This window comes from Sminthopsis crassicaudata, chromosome 2, assembly GCF_048593235.1.
Source record: "Sminthopsis crassicaudata isolate SCR6 chromosome 2, ASM4859323v1, whole genome shotgun sequence".
Lineage (NCBI taxonomy): Eukaryota > Metazoa > Chordata > Mammalia > Dasyuromorphia > Dasyuridae > Sminthopsis > Sminthopsis crassicaudata.
Window position 1 is genome coordinate 250,512,811 of NC_133618.1, and position 18,967 is coordinate 250,531,777.

The 18,967-nt window shown below is 34.4% G+C and overlaps 1 protein-coding gene across 1 annotated transcript in view; it reads left to right on the forward strand.

The window, feature by feature from the left end:
- The window catches only part of SS18L1 (SS18L1 subunit of BAF chromatin remodeling complex), a 51,579-nt gene that overhangs the window by 2,945 nt on the left and 29,667 nt on the right, over positions 1-18,967 (forward strand). The window contains exon 2 of the mRNA XM_074288753.1: positions 17,666-17,742. Within this exon, the coding sequence (XP_074144854.1) occupies positions 17,666-17,742 (77 nt within the window). The remainder of the gene's footprint in view (positions 1-17,665; positions 17,743-18,967) is intronic.

Below are 18,967 nucleotides of genomic sequence, written 5' to 3' on the forward strand. Positions count from 1 at the left end.
CAACTGTTAAGTGGGAAGAAGAATTCTTGTTCTACCTACTTCTCAGAGTTATTTTGGAGAAAACCTTGTTGGTAGATAGTCAACTCAGAAGTGCTGTAAGCATGGAAGTAGTCATAATAGAATTGATTTTTAAAAACTGAATGTGGACAATATTTCTTAAATTTGTAGAAACATTTAGCAGTCCATCATATGGGCTACTGTGAAATGATATATTATTAACATAACCAATATATGTTATTTATATACTTAACAATTTATTTTTATACTCTAGAGCCTCAGATAACTTAGAATCCAAGAAACTGCAGAATTTATTGAGTTTGATTGAGGAGATCCTATAAGTGGTGGATTTAGAATAGCACATTGCTTAAAATGTTGAGAAAGAAGTTTTTCAACAGGACTTTTATTTGAACTTTGAAGAATTTGATTTTGTAGGAGAGTTAAACTGTAGACAGAGGAACATATAGAAAATATGAAAGATACCCATATCTGACATGTCAGTTGTGATGAGAAATTATTGAATTCTTAATTCCTAGTAGTAGAGGTTATTGCTATTTTAACTTCCTTAGTATAAGAAGCACAGTTATTTATTACTGAATCCATCCATATTGCATTTCAATATACTAGCCCAAACTTCCAACTCACATCTTGTTCAGAGACCATGTTAAAATCCACCAACTGATTCTAGCCTAAAAGAGATCTAGACACCTAAACAGATTGAAGGAATCAGAGCCAAACTGAAGTATGTGTATGTCTCTCTTTAAATGGTACATGTTACTACAGAAAAGAAAATCTGAAGTGAGGTGAAGCTGTTGAATAGCCTATATTGGCATAACTTGATATAGACAAAAATCCCCTAGCTTCATATAACAGAAGCTTGATAGCATAACAATGAATGAATGAATGTTTGCATGTGTATACTGGGGAGGGGAGCATCTTGCTCTCTGAAAAGAAAAGGGATAAGGGCATATAGACTTCTCTAAAAAGTAACAGGCCCAAGAACCAAGAAATAATGATGAAATTAGAGGAGATCTTCACTCTTCTTTGTGGCCTACTGTGAAGAAAGTAGCCAGTTCATCTTTTATATCCCCCGTAAATGTCATCAAAATTCAAGTCCTGGCAAAGTGGCCTAAAGCAAAATTCTTCCCTAAACTTCATTTTCCTATCTGTAAAATAGGAATATTAATATTCACTCTATTAACTTCATTGGGGTTCTTTGGATCACAAGAGCCACTAGTATTAAGAGCAGAAAAAGATCTGAGAGATCATTATTCTACTGAGGGGGAAAGTAAAGTCTCTAGGGATTAAATAGTACCTCACAACTAGGTGGAAAGGTAGAGTGCTAGACCTGGAGTCAGGAAGGCCTGAATTCCTATTTGCCCTTATACAATAATTGTGTAACCTGGATAATTCACATAGCCACTGCCTGCCGAAGTTTTTTAAACTATAAAAGAAATTCTCTGGCATCCAGTAGGTGCTTAGTGGCTACTTATTATTTTCTTCTTCCCTTAAGTTTCTTGTCTAATGTCATACAGGCTTTAAGGATCAGAGATTATGGGGTGTTAAAGTATCTTAAAAGTGTAAAATGCTATTCAAATGTAAAGGGATATTATCAAGTGTTTACTATGTGGAGATCAGCAGATGGTATAAAAGTTGTTGAGAAATAATTGATAGTATATGGTTCTTGTCCTCGGGTGAAAAGAGGGAAAAAGACCTCGATAGGAGAAAAGGTAATTAACACATCAATATATGAGAAGACCCAAATGATTGATATAGATTGTAGAAAGAAATTAGTATAGGTGGAAATAAGGAAATTTTCAAGGAATGAAGGGATTTGAGTTTATCCTTAAAAAATAGATGGAATTTGGATGGGTAAAATAAGAGACAAAGCAAAATCTTTTGATTTCATTGATGGGGGAATTCCTTTCATCAATGTAGATTTGCAACTTATCTCTGCCTTATAAGTCTAATAGTTTTTGTTGTAGTAGTCTTTCCTTCAAATAAATATCCAATAGCTGTTCAGTGAATATATGCTTTACTTTACATATATTTGGTATATTGTTTACCACATATATGGCCTGGAATACAATAGTCACTGAAAGACTGTCATAAAGAAGCTAATGGAGAATTGCATGGTAGGTATGAGCATGCTGTACCATATGAGGAACTCCCAAGAAGAAGTATTAAAAAATGTCATCAAGAAATTATACTACAGGAAGAGAAGATGGACTGGTCTCATAATAAGGGTCAGGGATAACAGGTGGTTGGCCAGAGTACTCTACTGCTACTTTCATGGCATCAGGAGACAGTGAGGAAAGGCCCCATCATATTTTGTGGATCCTCACTGTCAAAATTACAGAAAAATGTGACTAAAAGTTCCCACAAAACAGGGAAAACATCAGTGGTTGGGAGTCTCTATTGTTTGAAGTAACTTTGAAAATTATAAACCCAAACCCATTTGAATTGATGCATTTTGCACCCAGGTATTTTCATTTTTGCCTTATTTCCAGGATTTAGTACATGGTATTAAATGTTTGTTGGCTCATTGTTAATTGAATTGACAGAAAAATATATATCTACATGTGAGTAAAGCAAAGATTCCAATATGTCCAAATGCATAATCTTTCATCCCAAATCCACTTCTGTTCTAGATTTCCTTCATACTTTGTCACCACCATCCTTCTAGTCATCTATATTTGCAACTTGTCCTTATGAGTTTTTAGTGACAAAAGAAATAGCACATTGGGGTATATTAAGAAGGTTTATGATTTTGAAAAGAGCTGTGTAGTAAGGCTGCATAGTGAGGTAAAGTCATGTGATAAGGGAATTCTGAAAGACTTGTAGAAGTTAACAGATGGGAACCTATCCCTGTCTCGTTAGTTATTTTTTCTCAGATGCTGAGTACATATTACAATGCTGTGTCTTGTGTTCTGAAATAAGGAAGGAATATTCTATATAACCAACTCTTGATTGTCCACCCCATTGTTAGTTTTTTAATTATTTAAGTCTAGATCAATTGCTATGCATTCCTAAACTGGGCTTATCTCGTGTGACAATGAGTTGTTTTTCAGTATTTGCATAGAAGCAACATAGCAAATTTTTGGGTTTGTTAAATTACGGGTAATGTAATAATTTAACAGTAAATCCATATCAATTTAAATTATTTTTGACATTTGTTTTTTAGAATTTCACAATACTCTTTGAGGGAATTGATAATTTTCTAGGGTGTCACTAGTGAGATGTGGTTTCCTAAAACCATCTTCTCACTCTCTGACTCTTAGAAAAAGCTGTTATAATCTTTACCACCATCTACTCATAGCTTAATTACTTCTCACCTACTTGTAGTCTCATTTGAGACTCTACTATTTAACTGAAACTACTCTCTCCAATGTTACAAGCAATCTCTTAATTGTTTAACTCAATGACTTTTTCTTAGTCTTGGTTCTTCTTGACCACATTGTACCATTTTAAGACTTCTGAATTCTCTCTCCTGGATTTTCATGACACTGTTCTCTTCTGGTTCTCCTCTTCCATGTCTGTCCTTTCCTTTGCTGAATTATCAAATTTATTTCTCACACCCTTTTGTATAGGTATATTCCAGGGCTCTATCATGGGCCCTCTTTTGTCTCTCATCTCTCTTAGTGATTAAGTACTATGTCTTATAGAGGAATCCTAACTCTACATAGCCAACTCTCTCTGCCCTAAGCTCTAGTCTTGTATTATCAGCTCTTTGCGGTATATCTTCACTGGATGACCCACAGACCCCTCAAATTCAGTTTGTTCAAAATAAAACATTATTTACCCCAGTGCTGCCCTCTTCCCCACCCCAACAATCTCTCCTCTATTTGGTGTTTAAATTCCTTCACAACCTGACTCCAATTTATGCTTCTAGATAGATTTCATATTGATCTCAATCACATAATTAATGTCCAAACCACACTGGCTTTCTTGATGTTCCTTCCATGGAGCCTTATCTCCTTCATTCATGCCTTCATACCGATTATTCCTCAAGGCTGAAATCCTTTCTTTCCTAATCTCTGCCTCTTGTTTTCTTCAAGGTTCTAATCCAGCACTACCTCTTACCGGAAATCTTTCTAGATTTCATCCAGTCAGCATTTCCCCCCACATGCTTTGTGTTTATTTTGTATTTATTTTATATTTAATTCTCTGGGTATAAGTAGCTTCCATTCAATATAAAGGAATGTCCCTAAGAACAGGACTCTGATTTTTTTTTTTCTAGATCTTCCTAACACTGATCACTTCAGAGATTTTTGTGGAGTTTCACTAATGTGGGCAATTTCCACTAACAAAGATAATAAAGCATCTAGGCCAGCATGGCATTTTGAACATTGTTGGTAGACATTAAATATCTGCTAAAGTGTTATAAGACTCTTGGCCATGTTTTCTTTCTTTTTAGGGGTTTAAGAGGGAGCAATAAATGATATAATAATTTTATTTTTTTCTTGTTTTATTTATTCTACTTTTCCCCAGTTATATTCAAAACAAATTTTTTTATATTTGTTTCTAAAATTTTTAAGTTTTAGGTTATCTCCCTTATCTCTCCACCCACAATTAAGATACCACTTGTGAAGTTATGCAAAACATTTCCATAAACATCAAGTTGTGGGGGAAAAAAATCCCCACAGCTCCTCCAACCCTAATGAAAATAAAAACCCTCAAGAAAAAATAAGTTTAAAAAAAGGAAGAGAAAGAGAGAATGCTTCAACTTGTATTCAGATACAATAAGTTCCTTCTCTGGGTATGGATAGGATTTTTCATAAGTACTTCAGAATAGTGGTGGATGATTGTATTGCTAAGAATAGCAAAGTCATTCACAGCTGGTCATCCCAGAACATCGCTATTAATTTGTATACAACGTATTTTACTTTGCTTGATTCATGGAGGACTTTTCCAGGTTTTTGGTTTTTTTTTTTTTTTTTTTTCCCCTCCTAAGATTGGCCATGTTTTCTTATAAGTTCTCTATAGAGGAACCACCCAATTCAATGAAGCTTCCTTTGGTTCTTTTGTTATCTAAAGGATAATAAAGCATTCATTCATGCTGTCCATTGCTGATTTCCATTCTGGGTACATGGCCAACCTAATAATAGTCATATTTTTGAGTCTTATAGCACTTTAGCAGATATTTAGCAGATTAATACCAACAATGTTCAAAGTGCCATGCTGGCCTTATACTACTTGTCACAGAGTAGGTGTGCAGGAGTTTCATGAGATTTAAGAGACCATTTCTACTCCCAGGGAATATATAATTGGATTTAGTGCAATAGGAAATTTTGCTTTTTAAAGTACTTTTCTTTTGACTTTTTTTCATAACAGTTTCTGAATTGGCAGGACAGAAATTATTACCACTTCACCTATGAAGAAAGTTAAGCATTTGCTCAAGGTCCCAGAGATATTTAGCAACAGAGGCAATTCTTGCTGCAGCCATTACATGGTTGGGGATCAATTATTGTTTGTCTGAAAGTCATAGGATTTTGGGACTTGAAGAAATCTTAGAGATAATCTAATATTCAATGAGTTCCCCCTCTACCCCCGCTCCGCCCTGCCCCATAATTAAAAAAAAAAAAAACAAATTTGTTTTCTCCTAAGTAGCAGAATGGCTACTGTAGAAAAATAATGTGGATTTTCCTATACTTTTTCCCAGGAGAGTTAATACACATTAAGTAAGGGCCTGAAGCTAAATGGGACTGGAATTTGAAGTTGTCTGGCTTAAAGAATTTCTTTCAGTCCTATATAATAACAGCTATTTAGTTGTCTTGGGCAGATCCTAAATATCTTTAGGAAATCAGATTTTATAGTCAATTTGATTTAAGGAAGACCATTCCTAAAAAGATACTTTTCTTACCTTTCACAAGGCTTAAATTGTTTTACATGAGTCAAACTATAAATATTCCTAGAAGACTTAACACATTGAATTAAATTTATAATAACCTTTAAGTACTCATTCCCATAGAACAGTGTTTAGAAGGGGGAATGATGGAAAGGAAAAAAAAGGAGAATACTGGGCATCTGAAATAGGAGGGAGAAAATATTTTAAAGAAAAGAAGATTTGGGGCTTGGAAAACAAATCGAGGGGAAAGGATAAAGTGCTCTGTTGGTTCACTAGATGAGTATTATAAGCATTCTATAACCCATTTGCCTTGGACTTCAGTAGTGGTACTTCTTATTGCTACTTTAAAGAGCACTTAAAAGATAGTGGGCCACTAATTAGAACTCAATCACTGCTTTTTATCTCCAGACCTTCAAAGATTCTGGACTATTAGAGAAGGAATTGTTCTTTAATATATGACAGCAGTGAACAACAACAACAACAAAAAATCTCCCTTTGTGAGATAACTAATGTTTAAAGAAGCAGAGGTTAACTGTTCTTGATTAACTGAGTACAAGATATATACTGTAGCCCCATTTTTCTATACTTTCCTATACCTAAAGCTTCAAAATGTTAGATTGTTAATGTGCTACCTAAAAGGCAATATAGTATAATTTTTAAAAAGGGGGGGGACATTTTACAAGTTATTTATTTTCTCAGTTTTCTTCAATAAAATGAGATTATTGAGCTAGGTAGTCCCTTTCTAGCTCTGATGATTCTAGAATCTTCGAGCCATCACCAACACTTCAGTCTTTCTCTTTACCATATATAGTCAGTTATCAGGTCTTGTCAGTACGACCTCTACAACATCTCTTACATGCTAGGATTTTAGAGTCATAGGTTTACAGATGAAAGTGACTTTTGAAGCCATCCAATCTAACCTCCTCATTCACAGGTAATATCCATCTCCTTCTTACAGGTAATATCATTCACAGGTAATATCCATCTCCTTCTTATCTCTGCATATCTTCTCTTCAAGATCAATTACTTTGACTTGTACAGATTTCATGTGTTCTTTAATGTTATGGTATTTTACTTGTCTCCTACTAGTTTCTTCTTCTGGCTTCCCATTTTCTTCTACACTATTATTTGTGTTTTTCATCTTATTAGTTCATATTTCTGACTTAATTTTTTCTTTCTTCATGCTTAATTTTTTCTTTTAACAATTCTATCCTTCTCCCCTTCCCTCTTCCTCTCCCCTCTTTCTCACTATCTAAGTGACCTCTCATTTTCGAATTTCTTGTTATCCTGTGATCTCTCAGAAGGCCATAGGATCCTTTTTTTATCTGCAAAATTTGGCTTTTTTTTCCCTTTATATTATATTTATACAATGTGCTCTAGCCTCTTTTTGAGCTTTACACATCCTTGTTTTCATCTTTATGATCTTTTCTTTTGCTTAAGTTTTTATTTGGACTTTCTCAAAATTTTGGTCTTTCAAGTTTTTCTTAAATTCCCAGTCATTTTCCTTTAATTCTTGTCCTTGGCTTCCTCTTTTCCTCCCTTCCATATTCCCTCTTCCCTTTCCTCTTCTTTCCTTCCTTGACTTATATAGCAGGAGGAGGAGGAGGAGTCAATGGAAACCCATGAAGAGGGCGAAAGACAAAATTGGTTTTACTATCCTTTTCCCTTGGGGCTGATATTCTTCTTTTCACTCCCCCACCCTCATGTCCAAACTGCATTGGCCTCCTCTAGTCACTTTGTGATTTTTTTATTTTACTGGACTTTCTTTTGGAGCCAGGGGAGGGTTCAGGCAGAATTGTTTCCATGGGGGTAGAGGGATGGGTAAAGATTTCTACAGCTTGACCCCAATCACAAATCTATGAGTTTGTTTGTGCTCACTTAACTTGGGGAGTGGGAGTGAGGGATAGAGGATAATTACTCTTCATGAGAGCTTTAAGTATTTTAGTTAGTTGATATTATTTCATGAGATTTTAATCTTATACTATTTCTGCCATTTGTATTATAGATTTGGTTTTAATTACACATCTGGCACATAATTACTTTTTCTGAGGGTTTTGTGCTGCTGAAAACAGCTGGCTTCTCACATTATTGCAATACAGTGAAAAGATTTGGAGTCAGAGGACCTGGATTCAAATCATCGCTCTATCTGTATGACAGAGTCATTTAGCTTTTTTTTAAATAAAGGAAAACTTCCCAGCGTCTTAGTTTCTTCATCTATAAAATGGATTGTGTAATATCATATAAAAGAGTATTCACTCAAATCAAAGAACCTGCATTCAAATCTGACCTCTGATACTCTCTAAGGGAATTAAATTAACTCACATCTTCTGGGCCCCAATTTTTTTTGTAAAGTGAGCCAGCTTGGACTTTATGGCCTCTCAAATTCCTTCTAATTCCAACTGTATGATCCTATAATTAGGTGATCTCTGAACTCTCTTTTAGATCCAGACCTCTGATTGATTCTGTGATCCCCGGTTCAGTCATGCCAAACTTGTCATAACCTCATTTGGGGTTTTCTTGGCAGAGAGATTGTAGTGGTTTGCCACTTCTCCAGTTCATGAGGCAAACAGTGTTAAGTGACTTGCCCATCTAGTAAGTATCCGGGGTCAGAAATGAATTAATGAAGATGAATCTTTCTGATTCCAAGCCTTGTACTTTATCCACTGCACCACCTAGATGTCTGTCCATCATCCTTACAGTTGGCAGATTGCTGTTCTTGAAGCATAGGTCTGACCATGTTAGGCTTCCCCTTCCCAAGAAATTTAATTGGCTCCTTGTTGGCTCTAGTATAAAAGTCAGATTCTTCTATTTAGCCTTTAAAATTTCCATACAAACTGATACTAGTCTCCCGATTTACTCCCCTCTACTCAAACACACTATGCTCACTGTACATGGCATTTCATATAGGCTCATAGATTTAGAACTAGAAAGAACCTTAGGGGCCATCTAGTCCCATTTCTTCATTTTAAAAAGAAGGAAGCAGACTCAGAGATTTGCCCAAAGTCACACAGGTATTAAATATTTGAGACTTTTTCTCCTCACCTTTGTCTCACTAACAATTCCCTTTTTAAGCTTAGCTCAGGAGTCAACCCCTACAAAAAAAACCCTTTCCTGATTATCTTCCTCCCTCATCCCCATTGTTAGGTCCTTTTCCTTGCTCCTGAAATTACTTTGTATTTCTTTGTATTTTCTTATCTGTTCATGTTGTTTCCATCCAGTAAAGTATAAGGCATTCAAGGGCAGAGGCTGATTCATTTTATCTTTATATTCCTAGCATCTAGTAGAATTCCTGGCACATAAGCCCTTGATAAATATTTTTTAATTGAATTGAATTAAACCCTGTTGGCCAGAGAGATTTCATGCTCCTTCTGTTATTTGGTCACAGATTGAGGCCCCTTCTGGCTCTTTTTGTGCCTTAGACAGCAAACCTTTTCATTCATGACAAATTCCTCTTCTCTGTCATGCCTGAAAAGACACTCATTCTCTCCTTCTCTCTCTCTCTCTCTCTCTCTCTCTCTCTCTCTCTCTCTCTCTCTCTCTCTCTCTCTCTCTCTCTCTCTCCATTTCTCTTCATTCAAGAAAATCCTCTCATCATGAATCTATATCTGCTGAGTATCTATCTTTGGTGCTTCTAGCAGCAGGTCCTAGCATGCTTACTGCATAGGGAATTGACTCAGAGGCAGGGAGAAATGGATTTAATTTCCACCACATCTATTGTCTGTATCACTTTGGCTAAGACAATATCTGTAAAATATGGAGATTGGACCAAGATCCTATTCAGCAGTCTGTGTTTCTATTATGTTTTGAGTATAACTAAGCATTTGTCTATGTGTCTATTATTGAGCTAAGCTCCAAAGGTTCTCTTCAAAATACTGGTCACCAGTGGAGGAGTCTTTTGACCATAGTGACTAATAAAGACCATCTCTTAAGGTATAAAAGAGGGTACCATCTGTACAAGTAGTTGGAGGACCCACACTGTTTGAAGTACTCAAGTAAAAAAATTCACTTTTATTTTCTAGTAATTAATTGCCTGTAGAATTATGAAAGATGGGTATTTCAAGATCAAAAGAAAGGTGTATTTTAAAAGAGAAATTAATATTGAGACATAGGTGAGGTTTGTCTATGTATTTCTAAAATGCTAAACTTCTATTATCCACAACACAAGCTTAAAGAACCAGAATTTCCCCTCACCATCAAACATTGCTATTTAAGATTCATAATATTGTCCCTTCAGCATTCTGAGATCCAACCCTCCAGACATTTGTACAAAGCACTAGGAACTAAAGATACAAAAATGAAGAAAAGAATGAAAGAAAAAAAGGAAGGAAGAAAAGAAAGAAATAGCAATAGTCACTGTTCTCAAGGCACACAGTACATTGTACTGAAAGGATATGGACACATATGCAAAATGTATACAAAGTAATTTTGGGGAGATGAGAAAGAGCCTCATGTAGGAACTGAGCGTCCTGAGCTTTGAAGGGAGCTAAGGATTCTAAAAGGTGTAGATGAAAGAGAATGTTTTGGGAATGAAAGGCACATAAGTGGGATAATTATCAAAGATAGGTCAAATTATATTTAGTATTGTTCTAGAGTCAATAATATTGTATTGTATTCTTATCTATGAAATTTGTCCAAAAGTGTTACATATAAGGGTGATCAGCCAGAGCAAGAATAGGTGCCAGAGGTTTACCAGTTTTACTGGTAACTTTTTTCTTTGACTTTTTAATTCATTTTATTATATTGACTGTAGTGCAAATTGCTTAAATTGCCCATTTGTATCCCTATATTGTAAACTTTTGAGCCTTTTAGAGACAGAATGTTAACTTTTAATTATATCATCCATGTACCTTATCATTTCTTATACTCAATCCTAAAATTTCATATAAAACTCTGAATTGCTACTTTGCCATTTTAAAAGAAAGAGTTGTCTACCTTTGTATGTATGGTAATTCCTAGAAATCATAAAATTTAAGTAGCAATAGCACTCCATTTTTTCCAACTCTCCTGAACAATCAGTTTACTGTATTTTTCTATCTTTCTCTAGAAAAATATTTTGTGTAACCAATTCTGTTGCAGATTAATAAAGTGGTAATGGCCATTGGCTTAAATCATCACCTGAATCCTAACTTATCTTCAAAGGATGTTGCTATCACATTGGGTCAGACACTCATTACCTCACACCTGGACTGATGATAGCAACATCAGAGGACAAATGGGGGGCATAAATGAGGAATGTTATTAAGGTAAAATTGATAAGACTTAGCAATAGATTAAAGGGAATGTGTGGTGAGATTGTAGAGTGAAGGATGACAACTAGGTTTCAATTCTGGATAACTGGGAGGATAGTGATGCCCTTGACAGTTCAATTTTGGACATGTTGAGTGAGTTTAAGATGTTTATGGACACCTAGGGTTGAGATGTCTAATGGACAGTTGGAGAGGTGAAGGTAAAAAGGTAGGTAAAAAAAAGAGGAAGGTAAAAAGAGACATTAGAGTTGGACAAGAAAGAATAGCATAGCTTAATAATAATAAAATCCTTTATCATCTCTCTATCATCTCCAAGATCATTATAAAATCCTATGATATTCAAAGCCCTTCACAACCTACTGTTCCTCACCTTTCCAGTCTTCTCATATCATAAATATCTACTTCACCCCCCACTCCTCCATCATTCAGAACCAATAGAGATTGTATTTGGTTGTGGAGGTGGTGGTGATGATGGTGGTGATATTCAGATCTGTGATTTTATCATTATTGTCCAGTGATGCAAATCAGCAATTAACTCACCTGGAATTTTTACACTTAGCAGCTGCCTAGGGAATTTATAGGCTTAAATGACTTGCCTTTGGTCACAAAGCTAATATATATCAGAAGCCTCAGAACATGAACCAAGTGTTCTTTGCTCTAAAAGGGCCCACTATGCTGTAGAGCCTGAAGACACTGCCCTCTCTGCAACATTAGAATCCATCTCCAGTCTCTGGGCATTTTCTATGGTTCTTCCTCATACCTGGAATACTCTTCTTTACTCCCCTGACTTCCTTTTAGTCCCAACTAAAATCTAATCTACAAAAAGCCTCTCCTGAGCCCCCTTAATATTTGTGCCTTCTCATCATTGGTTACCTCCAATTTATTCTACATATATTTTATTTATATATAGTTGTTTACATATTATCTCTCTCATTAGACTGTGAACTCTGAGAGCAAGAACAGTCTTTTGGCTTTCTTTGTGTCACTAGCACTTCATAGTAGGCTTCTAATTGACTACTTATTGACTGAATGACTTGCTGTCTTAAAGACAGCAGTCTCCAAAAAAGAAGTATGATGTTATATGATGTTACTCTCCTGATGCTACTCAGTCAATAATGCACATTTTACATTGTTTTTTAAAGTGAGGGAATTCCTTGTAGATTTGTAGAAAATTAGTCAAAGATGAAATTAGTCCTCACATTGAAAAAGTGGAATTCATCATTCTCTGTCTCTGTCTCTGTCTCACCCCCCCCCACATCTCCCCCACACCCCCCTCCCCCCCCCCCCACACGTCATGTCCTGATCGTCTCTCAGTTGTAATCCTTCTCTGGGAGGAAGTTTCTTTTCTGTATCTTTTCCAGCCAGCCTCTTCTTCTTCCTGATTCCTGGCTCTGAATCTCCTCCAGCTATTATCCTTCCCTAATCCAGATTGCTTGTCCAGGCCCAATGTTGTCTTCTTTTAACCTCCCAGAGAATGGGCATGTGAGAACTCAGGGGCTTGTAGAAAATACTTCAACCAATGAACTTGTTCCTCTTAAAGGTACAAACTCCTTTAAACATATAAACTCCCCCCCAGAAGTCCAAAGGTGCAAACTCCTTTCAAAGACCTGAAGCACAGGTGTGAATTCTGAGCTAGAGAATTGTTTAGACAACCTGAGGTATCACCTTGTAATCCTAACACACACATACACCCCTACTCTTTCCAACTTTCCTATTTCTGTCAAGGGTATATCTTCCTTCTATTTCTCCATCTTCAGAGCCTCATATTCATCCTCAATCCCTCATTACACATATTTAATCAATTTCAGTTTTTTTTTCTGCTCACATAGTCATCACCATATTTCAAGTCCCTTTCATTTGTACTCTTTCCACTCTTTTGCTTCATACAATCCCTCAGTTTAAATATCATCTTCTCCATGAATCCTTTCCTGACAAACCTCCACCTCAGCTTCTATTGCATCTCTACCCAATTACTGTATATTTATTTTATATACACTTCTGTGTATATGTATCAGCCTCTTATCCTCACCCACTGGAAAGCCCTTTGAAGTTATCATTGTATACGAAATGAATGAGTACAATCTCTGGCATAACTTGTTCAATAAGTATATGTTGATTGATTGTCTCAAACCTAGCATAATATACATGTTTTAAAAAGAAAGTGAATCTGTATTTTAGAATGAAGGGAAATTTTCATATTTGTGCTTCCAAAAGCTAAAATTAAATTACAATTAAATTATATTTAATTACATTATAATTAAAACATCTAAAATCTGAGACAATGTAAATATATTTACAGAGCCACATATTATTTCTTCATGATCTGTAGCATAATGGGGTCCTTTTAGAGCCAGGAATATTTGGATTCATATTCTGAGGCATTAGTGTTGTGCCCAAAGGCAAGTCATTTAATCTATAAATTCCTTAGGTAGTTGCTAAAGATTATAAATTCCAGGTGAGGTAGTTGCTGATTTGCATCACTGCATAGTTTCTACATTAGAGAGTTCCTGATAATGATAAAATCATAGATCTGTATACCACCACCACCACCCCAAAAATAGAGCTTTTATTGGTATTTGCATATTGGACTTTCACATTTTATTGGAATGCCAGAGTAAAGTGGAAAAGAAATGGTTTCCAAGCTACTTTTTCTTTTTCCTTACTTTCACTTGATATTGAGAAAGTCGCTGAAAATGTGCTTTTCTGTGACAGTGTTGTTCTTCCTATAGGGGGAAAATATATATCCTAGTTAAACATCCAACAGGCCACTGAAGAGTAGGTGCTGTAACTCCCTCTAGTGGCTCACCCCACCTTGAAGCAGGGCCACCCCTTGGAACAATTTTATTTCAGGATGTTTGCAGTAATAAAAAAGTAAGAAAGGAAATGTTCACATGGAAACTTTCAGATTTACAAATTATTTGTTTGGCTCTATTTTGATGCCAATTTAGAAATTTAAATACTAACTTAAAATATGATTTAAACACTCCCTATTCCAATCTATTTTTTATGTTGCTGCTAGGATAATCTAATTTATTCAGAAATCTGGGTAGTCATATCAGTATCACACTCAAAATTTTTCCGTTTTCCTTCTTCTGGCTTTTAAGCTCCTTCATAAACTTGAGGTACTCTTCCTTTGTCTTATATTATGATTAACAAGGCAAGAAAGTCCATATCTCATATTGACAGGCAGCATGGCATAGTGGGGAGAGGTTCAGTTCTTAGAGCAAAAACAAAGTTCAAGTCTTTCCTCTGATGTTACTAACTCTGCGACTGTGGAAAAGGCATTTTAACTTCTCAGTACCACCAGATAAGTCTCTAAGACTATTTTAAGTTATAAACAAATTGTTTATCTATCTGATAGAGCAAGTTTCATATCAGGTATTGCTTATATGTTTTAAAAAAATGCAGTTCAGAAAACAAAAATTTCATTTTCCTTTATGCATTCAGTGACCCAGTCCAGTTGATTTATTCAATGTTCCAGAGCCCATAATGTACTTTCACAAGTTAGTGTCTTCCTTTAGGTTATTTTCTGTGAATAGTGAAATAAGCAAAATAAGTAGACATAAAACAGTAACTAGATATCAAGACAGTCTTCCTGCAGAAAGGATGTTATGAGAGGAAGAAGAAATTTATCCTAAGAAAGGGGCAAAGCTGGGGCAAAGGCAATGGAAGTAGAATATACAGGAAACAGCAAGGAAACCAATTTAGCTTACAACATAGTGTGGGAAGGAAAATATTTCATAGGTTTCTGCAAAGTAGTCTAAGACCAGCTTGTGAAGGGCCTTCAAAGCCAAACAAGAGTTTAAATTTGATCCTAAAGGCAATGGAGCTACAGGAGCTCTTTTGAGTAGGGAATGACATGAATGGATGTATATTTTATGACTATCAGTTCCAGGGCCCCTTAAACTTTTTCCACTCGCTAACCCTTTTCACATGAGAAATTTTTAGGTGATGCTGGATATAGAGGAATATAAAATAAGTATACAAATCAAACATTTACTGAAAATAACAATTAATTTCATGACTCCTACATTCAGTTATGAGACCCTATATAAGAACACAAACCACAGTTTTAAGAAGCTGGGATTTAGAAAATTAAATGGAGAATGTGTTGAAGAAGGGGATCTTTGAGATAGAGAGATCAGTTAGAATATTATTGCAATAATTTAGGCAATCAGTGATGTTGTCCTGAGTTAAGGTGGTGGCTGTGTGAGTGGAGAGATGAATGAAATACGTGTTGTTGAGGTGAAGAGGGAAAGACTCTGCAACTGATTGGATATGAGAAATGAAGGAGAAGAAGGGGCTGTGAAATGGTGAACTTGGATGATTAGAAATATGGTAATACCTTAAAACAGAAATAGGCAAGTAAAGAAGGAGGGCATTTGGACATGTTGAGTTTGACATGTCTTGTAGGACATACAGATAGAAAAGTCTAATGGCAATTAGTGATACAGGATTGCAATTTAAGAGAAAGCCAAGGTCTGGAAGTCTCCATGGTACAATGGACAGAGGACTGACTCTGGAGTCAGAGGACCTGGGTTCATCTTGAATACTTAATATATCCATGATCTTGCATAAGTCACTTTTAGAGCTTCAGTTTCCTCATTTTTAAAATGAGAAAGTTAGAGTAGATTACTTCTTAGGTCCCTTCCAACTATAACATATGATCATTTGCATAGAGATGATAGTTGAAATAATGAGAAATGAATGATAATCATGATGGCATAAAAGATAGAAAGAGAAGAGCAAAGATGGTTTCATTTTGTCTTGATATTCATAGTGCTGAGCCATAGTCAGGATAAGGGTAGGATACAAAGAATCATCTAGCAAAGAAAACTAAGAATGAGCAGAAGAGTGGGAGAAGAACTAGGAGAGAAACAGTGTCATGAATGCCCAAAACATGAAAATGTTTTGTAGAAGGGAATAATTTACTGTTTCAAATGTTGTTTAAAAAAAAAAAAGTCAAGAAGAAAGATAATGGAGAAAAGGTAATTGAATTTTGCAATTGAAAGATTATTGGTAACCTTAGAGAGAGCAGTTTTATTTGAATGATAAGGTCAGAAGCCGGATTGCAAGTGATTGAGAAGAATGAAAAGTTCAAAAAAATATCCAAAATTTTAAGTGAAATTGTAATATCTTATAACTTTCAACAACTGTCTGGTCATGTATACATATATTGTATTTAATTTATACTCTAACATATTTAACATGCATTGGTCGACCTGCCATCTGGGGGGTGGGAGGGAAGGAGGGAGGGGAAAAATTGGAACAAATAGTTTGGCAATTGTCAATGTTGTAAAATTACCCATGCAAATATCTGGTAAATAAAAACTATTAAAAAATATCTTATAATTTTCAAATTGTCTGAAATTTAGCTATCAAATAAATAGCCTTTTTCCCCCCACAGGAATGAAAACTTATAGAGAAAATAAATATGCAGTTATTGCTGAATTATTAAAATATTTTTCTTTTTTTTTAAGTTGATGGGAAGGAGAAATTTTTTCATTGTTATAAGTTGTATTATGTTTCTTCATTTTCACTCCTTTTGAAGATATGTAATGTATTTATGTACCTATTGTCTGCTAAACCGAATTTCTTCACAGTGATATTTCAGTTGTCAGACTGAATATATTTTGTTTTAGGGTCCTTTAAGATTTGATGTATAAAATTCTGTGAATAAAAATGTTTTCAATTTGTTTTCAATTCAACAAACAGTTATTGAGCACCTACCAAAATAGAAACACTAATACCAATAGTAATTAACATATAAATTATAAATATGGTCTTTGTGATTCCTATCAAGATTTTATCAAATAATTTTAATTATAAATCCCATAAGGATTTCAGCATCATGACACCTATTGACCTTCCCATAATACTTGTTTCTCTTTCCACATTAAAGTCTTATAGATTGTTAGAACATGTCTTAATCTTCCATTTTCTATTGAGATTTCTGGTGCTGCAAATAAATATAACTTGTGTTCTTTCTTCATATTGTAATACATTCTATTTGAGGAAAATGTCTCCTTGAATATTCATTCTGATCTCTCTGGCATTGTATATCATATTGAAACATTAGATCTACTTTTGATGGTTACAGAAATATATTTCATTATTCCTTCTCTTTGACTAGTCCAAATTCTGTACTTCCTTCAAAGTCTTATTCAAAACTATCTTGTAGCAACTGTCCTTATTCATGATACCATGATGATGTGCCAGTGATATTTGGTAATGTTAAAGATGTTTAATGTTTAGTATTAAATTAATTTAATTTAAAATTTTAATTATATTTGTATTTATTCTCTGGATGCTCTGTCTTTTCCTTCCAAGTAAATTGCACTTAGACTATGCCTTTCTTTTATTTTTGTTGCCTTCCCTTTTGTGCCTTATATAGCATCATATACATAATATGCCATGAATATAGCAGGCACTCACCAAATACTTGTGAAATGAATGAATCAACTTGCATAAATATTAAGAAATTCTAAAACAAAAATCTGGATATTCAAGAATTGGAAACCATAAAATATATTTTAGTATTTTAACTCTGTTTATTTTCTTTTCTTAAATTCAGATGCTAGATGAAAACCATCACTTAATTCAGTGTATTATGGACTACCAGAGTAAGGGCAAGACTGCAGAATGTACTCAGTAAGTAATAGTGCCATAGGCCTGTTATTCTTGCTTTCAAATGCTGCTTTTGTTTTTAGTGGTAAAGAAAACATACTATGACAAAATATACTTGGTAATTAACAAGGCTCTATATAATTTGATTAACAGGCTTTAACCAGGACAGAAGCATTTCTTTTGGAAATTCAATACAAATTAAAAATAGTCTATGGAATAGATTCTTTTACTATTAGTGTAAAAAAAAGTTACTAAATTTCGGGCCACATGGCCTAAGATTCTGAGCATCAGACTTGGAATAAGAGACTCTGGGTCTAGCTTTAGACTACTTTTTGTGAGCTCTTAGTCTAATCACTTAACCCTTAAGGGACTAATTTCTAAAATGAAGAGATTAGACTAAATGATCTCTAAAAATCTTCCCAGTTCTTAAGTCTATAATATTATAAATAGTTTCTACAAAAAATATTTTTGCTAAATTTAAATTAATATAAAATGATATAAAATATAAAAAACTAATAATGATAATATAATATAAAATATGTTCTGTATATATACAGCACTTCGAATGTCTAAAAAAATGGCAGAAAACAAGAAAATTGGATTTACACACATATATTGTATCTAGGTTATACTGTAACATATTTAATATGTATGGGATTGCCTGTCATCTAGGGGAGGGAGTAGAGGGAGGTAGAGGAAAATTTGGAAAAATGAATACAAGGGATAATGTTGTAAAAAAAAAAAAATTACTCATAATTACATAATTATAAAATTAATAAAAAAATAAAAAATAAATAAATGGCAGAAAATAAATAATGGATTTTCTTTTCAACTTATTTTGGGGCATTTGGTTGGCATATCAAAATTGTCACTTAGTTTTTATAGAATCTTTTATTTTGTGCCAAAAGTTGTATTATTCTTAGGTCCTAGGAAATTCCCATTTTGGCTGCTAGTTGTTTTCAGTATAGATGGTTAGGTGTAGGAATTATAAAAGGAGTACTGGATTTGGAATAAGAGGATTCAAGTTTTAGCTCTATTAATTTGGGCAAATTAACTTCTTTGAGCCTCAATTTCTATATTTATACAACTTACTTCATAGGATTACAGTGATGAAGGTACTTTGTGAACTATAAAGTGAGATATTAAATAATAATAATAATTAAATTAAGTGCTATAGTCCTCTTATGTTTGAATAGAATTTCTTTTAAGCATAGAGAATGGTGATGATAATAATGATAATAGATATTTA